Source organism: Ranitomeya imitator, chromosome 6 (genome assembly GCF_032444005.1).
Source record: "Ranitomeya imitator isolate aRanImi1 chromosome 6, aRanImi1.pri, whole genome shotgun sequence".
Classification (NCBI taxonomy): domain Eukaryota; kingdom Metazoa; phylum Chordata; class Amphibia; order Anura; family Dendrobatidae; genus Ranitomeya; species Ranitomeya imitator.
Genome location: NC_091287.1, coordinates 63,920,226 through 63,934,734, shown reverse-complemented (window position 1 = coordinate 63,934,734; position 14,509 = coordinate 63,920,226). Strand labels below are relative to the sequence as shown.

The following is a 14,509-nucleotide window of genomic DNA, read 5'->3' as shown; positions in this document are numbered from 1 at the left end:
TACTGGCAGGAATTGTGTATAACTTATACATACCCTTTGGTCTTGGGTCAGAAACCGGTGAATCCCCACAGCGCACAGTGCGTGCGCTGGGGAGATTCATAAGTCTGCAGCTACACAGAATGACTTCTTTCCTTTAATGGAGGAATCAGAGCGAAACGCGCGTCGGGGCAGAGGGATGCCAATGTATGCACAGCGGTTTACATTGACAGATAAAAGTGATCTTACACTCAGCTTCCCATAACTGTATTAAGACGTCAGACAAAAATTACACCTTGTAGTTGTCAACATGTGTTCAGATCAACAATGCACCTCATAATTGTCATTATGTGTTAGTCCAATGCAATGGATAGGACTCCAATTTGATTGTCCGATTGTTTCCCTTGTTTTAATGAACCTTAAATGACAGCTATAGCGGATTGCTGCACAGCCTGTATTTAGCAATCAAACGCATAGCATACCTTTGAATATGTTCCATATTTTTTTCTAGCACCTTTCTATTTTAATTGTTTTTAGGAATTCTGCTAATAAAAAAATAATTTTTTAATAAAAAAAAATGTACTTTATCTTTTTACAAGGATGATACTCATCCTTACTAATATGTGTTATTATTAGTGATGAACGAGTGTGCTCATTACTCGAGTTTTCCGAGCATGCTCGGGTGTTCTCCGAGTGTTTTGGCGTGCTCGTAGATTAGGTTTGAGTCCCCGAAGCTGCATGATTTGTGGCTGCTAGACAGCCTGAATATATGTGGGGATTCCCTAACAAACAGGCAATCCCTGCATGTGTTCAGGCTGTCTAGCAGCCGCAAATCATGCAGCTGCGGGGACACAAACATAATCTACGAGCATGTCCAAAATACTCAGAGAACACCCAAGCATTCTCGGAAAACACGAGTAACGAGCACACTCGCTCATCACTACTTATTATACTATGAAGTGTGTGTCATAAACAGGAACCTATTCAACCTATCTACAAATTTACAGGGTCTGCTTAAAAGCATTTAGTTAGCAAACATACAGGGTTATTTGTCTTTAGCTTTATTTGATCTGTGTAAACCAATTAAGCCCCCTATTACAAAAAAAAATCACTTTAGTCATATCAAAATACATTTGCATGTCCCATATGCTCCAGTATCTGAATTTATATCTACTGGAATATTTTTTGCATAATAATAGTTAAAAAAAAGGTATAAAATGATATATATATATTACCAATTCAATAATTTCTGTTAACATAAACAATAGAATTAACAACAGGTAATACAACATTGTCTGTTCATGACAAATCATTATTACAGTAGATGTGTGTGTATATATATATAGACATATATATATATAGTCATATACATAAATATATATGTATGCAAATATATATGCATAAATATACATATATATATATACATTAATACAACACAGTCTGTTCATGAAGAATCATTATTAAAATATTCAATTATATATATATATATATATATGCATAAATATATACATTTATATAGCTGTACATATATATTAATATTCATATATATTTATATACACATCACGATCGTATGTAATGTAATATATGATGCATAACCACCTTAGCATTCATTGTGAACATGACTTTAGGTCAATGCTTTTATTCTTTACCATGAATTGAAAATACTTAAGGATTAATTGCATCGGCCTAAATAAATCTATAACCAAGCATTTCATTCTGTCAGTGCAAAAATGATAACCACAAGCCGGCCTCGTTCACCGCAGAACATGTATTATTAATGTGTATACACACGAAAGACAGAGAGAAAGGGAGAGAGAATGATTAGTGATACAAACCAAACCCTTGGTTCAATGAATGAAAAGAAACTCGTCATGCAAACCGTCAGCAAGCAAAGGTCAAAGGTCGTTAGAGGCACAGAAAAGGGGCTTCCATATTGTCCCCGCAGCAGAGTGACAGTTTCCAATGATCACTTTTGTGACTATGCAACTGGGCTCATATTACTAGCTGCAACATCACAAAAATGACACTGGCAACTGCTAATTAGCTGGCAAAATAAGGATTTAACCATTTTCAAAATTAGCGGTTGTTAGTAAATGCCAATGTGTGTACAGCAAAAAAAATAAAAAAAAGTCGATTTTTTTTTTATCATTAATATTTTGTGTTTCGTTTTTATTTTTTTTTTAACCTAAGGTGATGCAAGCAATCGTAGCTCATATTGTGTTTGGTTTTCACCCAACGGTAGGGAAAAGATTATCGATAGTGGTCAATATTAGCTGTTTAACCGTACAAAGCAGATGCCAAGGTGACCTTTGTTGTGAGGTTTCTTAATAACTTACAATTTTTTTTCTGTCCATCGAGTAAATTTTGCATTACATAGTAATAACAAGAGAAATTTACAGCAATTATTGACATTACAGTTTGTTCAAATCGATGTGATTTCACATTAGAAACAATTACGTTCACAATTTAACAGTAGCAAAATGAAAACAATAAACACATTTTGAAATCGAAAAATAATTTAAAAAAAGGCAAGTGGAATAAAAGTCATTGTTATCTAGTAACAAAGCACAATCTGATTTATAAGCATTTAACTACATGAACCTTATTTTGCTCTTGACTGTTTTATATTTCTGATTTTACCGACCTGATGACACTAGAGAACAAGGGTAAGCTATGGGCACTTCCTCCATACAGTTTGTATCACAATTCAAGGCTAAGTGGAAGATTTCTGGTATTATTACAATGGGGTTTTCTTTGCAATTTTTGGATAAATAACCATGAATTGATAGTACAAATTTGGACACTCAAAGACCTTACAATTGGGCCCCCCAAAATGATAGACCCCCAAAGACCAGAGACCCTACAACTGGTACCCACAAAGACCACAGACCCTACAATTGGAACACAAGCATTAGTAACCTTACAAATGGGACACTGAAAGACCACAAATCCAACAATTCAGACACCCAAAGACTGTAGAGCCTGCAATTGAGACACCCAAGGACCACACACCCTACAATTGGGAAACTCAAGGACCACACACCCTACAATTGGGACACCCAAAGACCACAGACCCTACAATAGGGACTCCCAAAGACCACAGACCCTACAACTGGGACACCTAAAGATCCCACACCCTACAATTGGGACACTCAAAGACTACATGCCTTACATTTTGGACACCCAAAGACTACAGAGCCTACAATTGGGACAAACCCTACAAATGGGACACCCAAAGACTACAGTCCCTACAATTAAGACACCCAAAGACTACAGACCCTACAATTGGGAAACTCAAAGACCACACACCCTACAATTGGGACACTCAAAGACCACACATCCTACAATTGGGACACTCAAAGACTACATGCCTTACATTTTGGACACCCAAAGACTACAGAGCCTGCAATTGGGACAGACTTTACAAATGGGACACCCAAAGACTACAGTCCCTACAATTAGGACACGCAAAGACTACAGACCCTACAATTGGGACACCCAAAGACTTCAGACTCTACAATTGGGACACTCAAAGACTACATGCCTTACATTTGGGACACCCAAAAACTACAGACCCTACAATTAGGACACTAGTAAATCCAACAATTTGTGCAATTTTTACCCAGTAGACCTTACAACTACAACCATAAAGAACATACGATTACACCATACAACTGTGCAGCCATATTACCTACATTTACAACACGCATCATTGTAGTGGGCCAACCAAATCCACTCCACTGCAGATTTGGTTAAAATAGTTGATGGAAAAGGCTGATGAACCTCTTTTGTCTTCATGATAATCTAAACGTTCATGGTCATGGTTAGTTAACTATTAAACAATATATTTTCCATTTTTTGCAATATACTTGCCATGGCCCAGAATACCAGGATTGGTCATACTTGTACATATACTCGCCAACTCTCCAGCAACGTCCAGGAGGGTCCTTGAAAAAGGGAAGACTCCTCAAAAAAATTGAGAAATCTCCCAGACCTCTCTGCAATCATTAATTAATTATTAATTCCAGAAGGTCTCTTGTTCCTCATGGTCTTGCAGACGTGAGGGTCAAGGCATGGAGGGGCACAAAATAGGCAAAGAGGGGCTTAGCTCCAAAAAAGACAAGACCGGGATCTAAACTTTCTGAATGCCAACCTCAAAAGTTGTCAACTATGCTTCTAAGCTATACAAAAATACTGATCATAACATATACAAACTGAGTTACACAAAGTTCTTCAATATTTTGCTAAATATTCTACCTATAGAGTGTGCAGTCAGGCAGGAGAACAAGACCCTGCACAGACCACAATCATTCCGGATTATCCCTGGTATGGTGAGGTGACGATGAATGGTTGGCTGTCACATGGTTGCAGTGTCTTACAATTAGTGGGTGTTAAGATGAAAGGAGATCTCTTGTCAAGATGCTTGTTGTGTAAAACATTAGCACTTGAGCTGTGGATTAACAACTAACCACCAGAAACATGAAAAGGAATCTATCATCAAGCTCTTCATATGTAATCGGAGAGAAGCACAAAGTAGATACAGAGACCTTGATTCCAGCACTGTATTGCTTACTTTACTGGGTTGCTGCAGTTTGATAAAATCTGATTTATCTGCTACAGATCTATCAGTTCTCTGATTAACCCTGCTCACACCACTGACTGGCAGCTTTCTGTGTACACTGTGCATAGGCAGAAATCTGCCAATCAGTGGTGGGAATGGGGTTATATGGAAGCAGGTTTACTAGGGATAATCTCCTGCTGATAAAACAGTGATTGTATAAACTACACTAAGCAGCCCAGTAAGTGACACATCGCTGGAATCAGGGTCTCTGCCTCTACATTATACTGCTCTCAGATTAAGTGGCAAAAACCTGGTGATGGAATCCCGTTAAATATAATAGTGAACCTTGTCTTTGGTGGCATTGCGTGACTGCACAGCCTTTCAGTCATCTACAGGTTAGGGCTCAGCTGCACCCTATCCCATATCTATCTATCTTGGCACACACGGCACCTGCTGCACTCTTTGATATCTGCAGTCACTGCAGTTTGCACCTGTTCACATTTGCGTCATTCTCTTAAGAGGTAGTGGTCAGATTTTGCTTATACTTTTCTATCTACCGTATGTTTCTATTTATCTAGCTCTGATTTCTTTCTGGCCTCACCTTTAGTAATTTTGTGTCACTTTGTTTTTAAATATATCCATATGTTAATTTCTTATACATACACTATCTAATATCTAGCTATCAGTCTATTTATCTCTCGGTCTATCTATCTACAGTATCTATCTATCTATCTATCTATCTATCTTGAATCTTGAATCTATCTATCTATCTATCCCATATCTATCTATCTATCTATCCCATATCTATCTATCTATCTATCTATCTATCTATCTATCTATCTATCTATCTATCTATCTATCTATCTATCCCATATCTATCTATCTATCTATCTATCTATCTATCATCTATCTATCTATCTATCTATCTATCTATCTATCCCATATCTATCTATCTATCTATCTATCTATCTATCTATCTATCTATCCCATATCTATCTATCTATCTATCTATCATCTATCTATCTATCTATCTATCATCTATCTATCTATCTATCTATCCCATATCTATCTATCTATCTATCTATCTATCCCATATCTATCTATCTATCTATCTATCCCATATTTATCTATCTATCTATCATCTATCTATCTATCTATCTATCTATCTATCTATCATCTATCTATCTATCTATCTATCTATCCCATATCTATCTATCTATCTATCTATCTATCTATCTATCTATCCCATATCTATCCATGTATCTATCTATCTTATATGTATCCATTTATGTATCTATCTATCTATCTATCTATCTATCTATCTATCTATCTATCTATCTATCTATCTATCTATCATCTATCTATCCCATATCTATCTATCTATCTATCTATCCCATATCTATCTATCTATCTATCTATCTATCTATCTATCTATCTATCTATCTATCTATCCCATATCTATCTATCTATCTATCTATCATTTCGCTCTTTCTTTTTATGTTTTCTTGCAGCAACTTCAGTAGTTTTACCATCTTATATACAGCTCTAGCGAAAATTAAGAGACCACTGCAAAATGTTGTTTGTCTGATTTTTCTCTTTATAGGTATACTTTTGAGTAAAATGTAAATTGTTCTTTTATTCTATAAACTTCTGACAACATGTTTCCGAAGATCCAAGAAATAAATTTTGTATTTTTTTCTGAAAAGGAGAAATGGTCAAAATAAAAAAAAAATAACCCAGTGTTTTCAAACCTCAAATAATGCAAAGAAAACAAGTTCATAATCATTTAGAAACAACAATACTAATGTTTTATCTCAGGAAGAGTTCAGAAATCAATATTTTGTGGAATAACCATGATTATTAATCATAGCTTTCATGCGTCTTGACTGCTTTCCACCAGTCTTTCACACGGCTTCTGGCACAATAATGTAATCAGTTCTTCTTTGTTTGATGGCTTGTGACTATCCATCATCCTCTTGATTACATTCCAGAGGTTTTCAGTGGGGTTCAGGTCTGGAGATTGGGCTGCCCATGACAGGGATTTGATGTGATGGTCTCTTAATTTTTGCCAGAGCTGTGTATTACATGTGTTACTTTTTTTCTGCATATACTATGTAACATTTGTATCTGTTTCTGTCTTCTCTATAACATTTCTGCCATTTTCCCACTGACCTAAAAAATGCCTGTTACTTTTTTACATATTTATTGTAAGGGAAAAATCCTCTTTGCAGCTTTTCTTGGTCATTCTGAGTAACACTCGACCTCTTGATCTCTCTGAGTTCTAAGCTAATATAATATGGATCACATACAAGCCCTAACCACATGAGACCTTTCTGGCCACAGCTGGCAGTCTACCTCATGGCTGAGTATTAATGCAACAAATCAAACATTATTAAGTTATCCCGTATGGCCCTTAAACAGGGAACAGTGGGACATCGCAGATGTAAAAAAGCTGACTCTGACATTGAACTGTTTTTTTGGTTGAGAACCATGATATCTAATGAAAATAGTAAAGATTTATCTGCGACCCCATAGAAAATTAGATATAATGTTGCAAATGACAAATTTAGCTCTGCAATACAATTTTAGCTCTGCTGTATGGTTTGCAATTTTTACCCATTTCCTGCACAAAATCAGATGCCTTATTGAAGAATTAAAGGTTCATCAACCACCAATCTAATCAAATGTGTAAGAGATTAAAAAAAAGAAATATATTAAAATGTAATGTAAAAATAATACTAAAATATAATATAAAAATAATCCTCCTGTGCGCATTAGTCTGTGACTAGGAAATGACACTTGTTTAGTTATTGCAATCATGAAAAATAGTTATCCTGAATCTCAATTTTGGAATCGGAATTACAGGAAATTGCTCTAGAAGTTTTGCTACAATGTCAAGATGACCTGAAATACGCCGAGATGTGCAGTTAACTCTATGCAAAATGTATTAAGGGGGGGGTGTGTGCTGTTTTAGGGCTCTTTTAGTCTTAAAAGGGGTTTCTAGTTCTAAGTACATAAAGCTTAAAGTGGACCTGTTGTTTCAGGTGGGAATAACATTGTTTCCACCATGATATGACTTGTATCCTGCATTGTTCACCACTTTTCCCCTCTGCATGCTTCTATATCTATTTTTTAATTGTCTCTGAGCTGGTGGGTGGTGACTAGCTGATGTGATGTCTCATATACGCTGCTCACAGATATATGAAGGCACGTAATGTGACGTCCATGATTGTAAGTAATTGCATCTGTTGGTGCCCTATTTATACCAGCAATTTCCCCTTTTACTTTACACCCTGATGAAGCAGAAGGCGAAACGCGTTGGAGTGGTGGGAGGGGGTTGTGCTGTGTCTTTCTGGTCAGTATCACTCTTATGGGTTCATTGAAACTTCTCAGCTCCCCATGATGGGACTTCTTTAATACTGTTTTGGCTCGGTGCAATGTTTATTCAAATATTGATTATATTATTTTCTTTGTCACTGGACATTATGCTTTATATTTATTTATTATATTGTGTACTTATGAATTTCATGCACAGTGCACTTTATATATCTGAACTGATGTTGTACTGTACTACCTTTTTTATCATGGCATATCCTCCGGCCCTCTTAGTAAACCCTCTTTTTATCTTGTCTTTTGTGTTCCATATGCTTTTTTTTAATACAGTATGTCATTCTTTTTTAATTAATAAAGTGACTTATTTGACATTATTGCCTGGTCTTGAATACATTTTGTCAGCTTACTTATTGTTAATATTCGTAGGCTGTTATAATTGAATATTTTGGTATTTCCTTCTTATGTAAGTTTTCTATGTAGCACTAGCACATGTTCACAAGCAGCAACACATAGGACACTATGTAGCAGTACTGAACAGTGCAGCTGTGAATCCAGCTTTGGAGTGAGATAAAACACTGGAGAGAAGCAGCAATAGACCTAAATAGATAACTGTAACCTGTTTTGATAAAGGTTAGCAATATTTTTCTATAGTGAACGATGAGTTCAGGAGATGAGTGTGGAAGGGGAGGTGGGGGAGAAGTGGCTCATAAATGGAGAACAAAGCAAATTTATTTGATGATATAATAGAAATTTTCTTGTATTTATCTACTCTATCGATTTATGCAGTTTTTTTTAAGCAACAATACCGATCAACTGAGAGTAAGTCCAGAAAGTAACTGCCCCAATGATCGCTACACCTCAGTTGAGCATTGGCGCTGCATGTGGTGAGTAGGATAGGACCCACACTTGAGCTTTTCCACTTATTTCGGATTTTATGCTTCCTCCGGAGACACCTCAGAGGAAAGGATTAACGTTATTGTTATAACTCAGTGACAGGCAGGCAAGCTCGCACACAGTCAGATAAATGGATTTACCCAAGACCACAGTCGGCACCAGTGACAGAGGCAGGAATTGAACCGATGACCTTGCGCATCAGAGAACGGTTCCTCCTTAACCAGTATGTCACATCTTCTCAAAAGGCTTTTACAATTTGCAAAAAAAAAAAAAAAGACTAACGCAGAGACATTAAAGGTCATCACTCTCCCAGCATAACCCCTATTATTTCTGTGATATGATGAGCAGAGGCCGCGCGTAAAAGCCTGGCACAAAGTGGTAATGCCGGCTGATTATGTGTCAAGTGCCCATTCTACACCATAATTACGCGCTTTTACTGTATGTAGCATTTACAAAGTATGTGCACTACATCCAGAACAGTTCGCTCCTTCCCCATGCAACTTCCACAAGACCCCAGGACACCTTCTACAACATTTATGCATTCCTGATAATAGGACCTGATTTCCCCAATTTTCTCAGGGTGACATCAAGTATAATTAGGCAGCGCACATCGAGGTACATACAAAGAACACAATTAGCATTTTCCTCTTGTTGTGCCTTACATACAAGTGCTGAATGCGCCAATTATGTGTCACAGTGGTCTGGACATTGTAACGATTTGATTCAGGATAATACGATCATTTTGGTGCAGTCCTATGTAAATCACATCGCCATATCACGCTCAATGAGAACTGACATACAAAGCTCAGCTCTGCGACATCGGTGTACGGATCTGATGAAATCATTGTATGACCATGTTTTCTCCTGTGCAGGTTATTGGTGACCTGAATACACAATACAAATCTCTCCGATCGATAAATAATCAGATACAGATGTAACGGGCTGAAAAGAACCTGTCTGGCTCGCTGCGGAGCCGTTCATCTACTTCTTTGTGTTCGTCCGGCTGCGTTACACAACTTTCATATAAATGTCTTTTTTGTTACATGTGAATGCTACAACAGTTCAGCACCAAGGTTTGGATATAGTGGTCCCTGCACCTTTTCTTTGTTTTGTCTTCAGATCTTTTCATAGTTTCTTCCATCGGAGTAGCTATAAAGACAGCAGACATAGCAACACAGCCAACAATGGGAGTGAAGGGGGGAGCTCCAAAAAGACACGTATATGATGTCTACAGACAATGGAAGGGGGCACTATTGTTACCATTATATCTGCACGGTCACATCACTACATTACCCCTGTGTCGTGACATTATGTGTTTATTATACCCGCATGTAGATACTATTACAGTGCTGCAGTGTTGGATCATGGATGCAGGGTGCTAAATTCTTAGGGGTGCAAAATTTCAAAAGAAAAAGAAAGTACTATACTATTTGCCTTGTGCTGAGTACTGGCAATCCACGCTATGGCACCGCAGCATTGGTATTCTTTCCACTGATACGATGTCATACTATACATGGCAACCTTTATTTATGTGCATTATGGCTGTGCGCATCATGGTGTGTCTTATCCCTGAACTGTGAAATCATTGTTTGTAAAATTCCTATGCGGTCATAGAACAGATTTTCCTTGCACCATGACCTCATTGTGCACACTGGGCAATGTGCCATCCGTGTGCTTATTACCCCTGCACTGTGATATCACTCTGCTCACTGCCTCAGTACTGTGACATCACTGTGTGTATTATCCCTGTACTGTGACATCACTGTGTGCATTATCCCTGTACTGTGACATCACTGTGTGCATTATCCCTGTACTGTGACATCACTGTGTGCATTATCCCTGTACTGTGACATCACTGTGTGTATTATCCCTGTACTGTGACATCACTGTGTGCATTATCCCTGTACTGTGACATCACTGTGTGTATTATCCCTGTACTGTGACATCACTGTGTGTATTATCCCAGTACTGTGACATCACTGTGTGTATTATCCCTGTACTGTGACATCACTGTGTGCATTATCCCTGTACTGTGACATCACTGTTTATTATCCCTGTACTGTGACATCACTGTTTATTATCCCTGTACTGTGACATCACTGTGTGTATTATCCCAGTACTGTGACATCACTGTGTGTATTATCCCAGTACTGTGACATCACTGTGTGTATTATCCCTGTACTGTGACATCACTGTTTATTATCCCTGTACTGTGACATCACTGTGTGTATTATCCCAGTACTGTGACATCACTGTGTGTATTACCCCTGCACTGTGACATCACTGTGTGTATTATCCCTGTACTGTGACATCACTGTGTGCATTATCCCTGTACTGTGACATCACTGTGTGTATTATCCCTGTACTGTGACATCACTGTGTGTATTATCCCAGTACTGTGACATCACTGTGTGTATTATCCCTGTACTGTGACATCACTGTTTATTATCCCTGTACTGTGACATCACTGTGTGTATTATCCCAGTACTGTGACATCACTGTGTGTATTACCCCTGCACTGTGACATCACTGTGTGTATTATCCCTGTACTGTGACATCACTGTGTGCATTATCCCTGTACTGTGACATCACTGTGTGTATTATCCCTGTACTGTGACATCACTGTGTGTATTATCCCTGTACTGTGACATCACTGTGTGTATTATCCCAGTACTGTGACATCACTGTGTGTATTATCCCTGTACTGTGACATCACTGTTTATTATCCCTGTACTGTGACATCACTGTGTGTATTATCCCAGTACTGTGACATCACTGTGTGTATTACCCCTGCACTGTGACATCACTGTGTGTATTATCCCTGTACTGTGACATCACTGTGTGTATTATCCCTGCACTGTGACATCACTGTGTGTATTATCCCTGTACTGTGACATCACTGTGTGTATTATCCCTGTACTGTGACATCACTGTGTGCATTATCCCTGTACTGTGACATCACTGTGTGTATTATCCCTGTACTGTGACATCACTGTGTGTATTATCCCTGTACTGTGACATCACTGTTTATTATCCCTGTACTGTGACATCACTGTGTTTATTATCCCAGTACTGTGACATCACTGTGTGTATTATCCCTGTACTGTGACATCACTGTGTGTATTATCCCTGTACTGTGACATCACTGTGTGCATTATCCCTGTACTGTGACATCACTGTGTGTATTATCCCTGTACTGTGACATCACTGTGTGTATTATCCCTGTACTGTGACATCACTGTTTATTATCCCTGTACTGTGACATCACTGTGTGTATTATCCCAGTACTGTGACATCACTGTGTGTATTATCCCAGTACTGTGACATCACTGTGTGTATTATCCCTGTACTGTGACATCACTGTTTATTATCCCTGTACTGTGACATCACTGTGTGTATTATCCCAGTACTGTGACATCACTGTGTGTATTACCCCTGCACTGTGACATCACTGTGTGTATTATCCCTGTACTGTGACATCACTGTGTGTATTATCCCTGTACTGTGACATCACTGTGTGTATTATCCCTGTACTGTGACATCGCTGTGTGTATTACCCCTGCACTGTGATATCACTCTGCTCACTGCCGCAGTACTGTGATGTTCATATGTGTATTATCCCTGTACTGTGACATCTCTGTGTGTATTATCCCTGTATTGTGACATCACTGTGTATATTATCTCTGTACTGTGACATCACTGTGTTTATTATCCCTGTACTGTGACATCACTGTATATTATCTCTGTACTGTGACATCACTGTGTTTATTATCCCTGTACTGTGACATCACTGTGTGTATTATCCCTGTACTGTGACATCACTGTATATTATCCCTGTACTGTGACATCACTGTGTATATTATCTCTGTACTGTGACATCACTGTATATTATCCCTGTACTGTGACATCACTGTGTTTATTATCCCTGTACTGTGACATCACTGTGTTTATTATCCCTGTATTGTGACATCACTGTGTATATTATCTCTGTACTGTGACATCACTGTGTGTATTATCCCTGTATTGTGACATCACTGTTTATGGCTCCTGTACTACGACATCACTTTAAGTGACATCGTTCTGCAAATAATCATGTTGTTGAGGTATAACTGTGTGCATTATTTCTGTACTGTGACAGTATTTGTAATTATTACATCATTATAATATCCGAATAATATAAAGAAGGTGATCATAGTGGAGTTGGGGTGCATTCTGAATTGGGGCCCCTTGATTACTTGTTAGGTCCCTGCTTCCTTCTGAGCATGGAGATAAAAAATAATTCTGAGATGTAAAGGAGGTCTAATGTAAAGATAGCGCCCCTTATTGTGGCCAGCTTTGTACAGATAGTGTTACCCTGCTGTGTTCTTGTACTGTGTGGCGGGAGCCATGACTTTGCCTGGTTGCAGGGGTGATGCTTTACATGTGGGCACAATGTCGCCTCAGCGTTGGCCCCGTGCAGCGGGACACTTAATAGCATAGGGTCCCAACAAAGGGGCTGCTGTGATGTGACGGTGGGCTAATACACTATGACCAAATTAAAAACCTCTTGTTCATTTTTTTAATTCCTAGCTGCTGCGTATCAGTGGATAATATATGGATGTGTCTTTTTTCTTCTTTTATGGTATACAGTATTTTGCTGCTAATCTCTCTATGCAATTAATAATGTAGCTAGATACAGACTACTGAATCACCAGTGAGTACACTATATTCTGACATTGGCCACCCCAGCCTGCTCACTCTAAATGTGTTATAATGGCACAACATAGGTATAATGATACAATCACAGTAGGATTATTTCATTATTGAATACAGGAAGGTGCAAAGAACGAATCTGTACCTGCGAAAATCCAGTAGTGAGCGCGTCGAAGTTGGCACACCATGGTCATTCCAGTTGAGGAAGTTAAACTGGGTGACTGTGCGGGTTTCATTAGTCTGTAGATTTTTTAGATAGAAGCTTCTCACAAGGAAATCTTCACACCAGATATGCTCAGAGACAAGATTAACCTGCATGGGATTGGAGTCACAGGGCACAACTTAAGAACATTGACAAACATCTGCTTCACATTGCTGCACAAAATTCTCTGGAGGGTCCCACACCTGGCTCACTCCCCGAAGCTCCATATTACTCCAAATCAACGGCTTTATTTATAGAAGCTTCTGAGCCACCACAGCAAAGCGAAGGCTCACAATTCACATCAATAATTAACGGAAGGAAAACAGAGAAAGATGTCATGCAGAATATGGATGATGGATTATTTCTATTTATAATAATTAGTGATGAGCGAGTATACTCGTTACTCAAGATTTCCCGAGCACGCTCGGGGGTCCTCCGAGTATTTTTTAGTGCTCGGAGATTTAGTTTTCTTCGCCGCAGCTGAATGATTTACATCTGTTAGCCAGCATAAGTACATGTGGGGGTTGCCTGGTTGCTAGGGAATCCTCACATGTACTTATGCTGGCTAACAGATGGAAATCATTCAGCTGAGGTGAAGAAAACTAAATCTCCGAGAACTAAAAATACTCGGAGGACCCCCGAGCGTGCTTGAGAAATCTCGAGTAACAAGATCACTAATAATAATCTATCGTAATCTACTATCTATCTATCTACTGTATGTATCTATCTATCTATCTATCTATCTATCTATCTATCTATCTATCTCATATCTATCAATATATCTATCTATCCCATATCTATCTATCCCATATCTATCTACCTATCTATCTATCTATCTATCCCATATCTAT

General features: G+C 38.3%; 1 protein-coding gene across 1 annotated transcript in view; it reads right to left on the bottom strand.

Moving 5' to 3' along the window:
• Positions 1-14,509, bottom strand: part of PTPRN2 (protein tyrosine phosphatase receptor type N2) — a 1,178,570-nt gene that overhangs the window by 20,475 nt on the left and 1,143,586 nt on the right. The window contains exon 19 of the mRNA XM_069729718.1: positions 13,602-13,768. Coding sequence (XP_069585819.1) covers positions 13,602-13,768 — 167 coding nt within the window. The remainder of the gene's footprint in view (positions 1-13,601; positions 13,769-14,509) is intronic.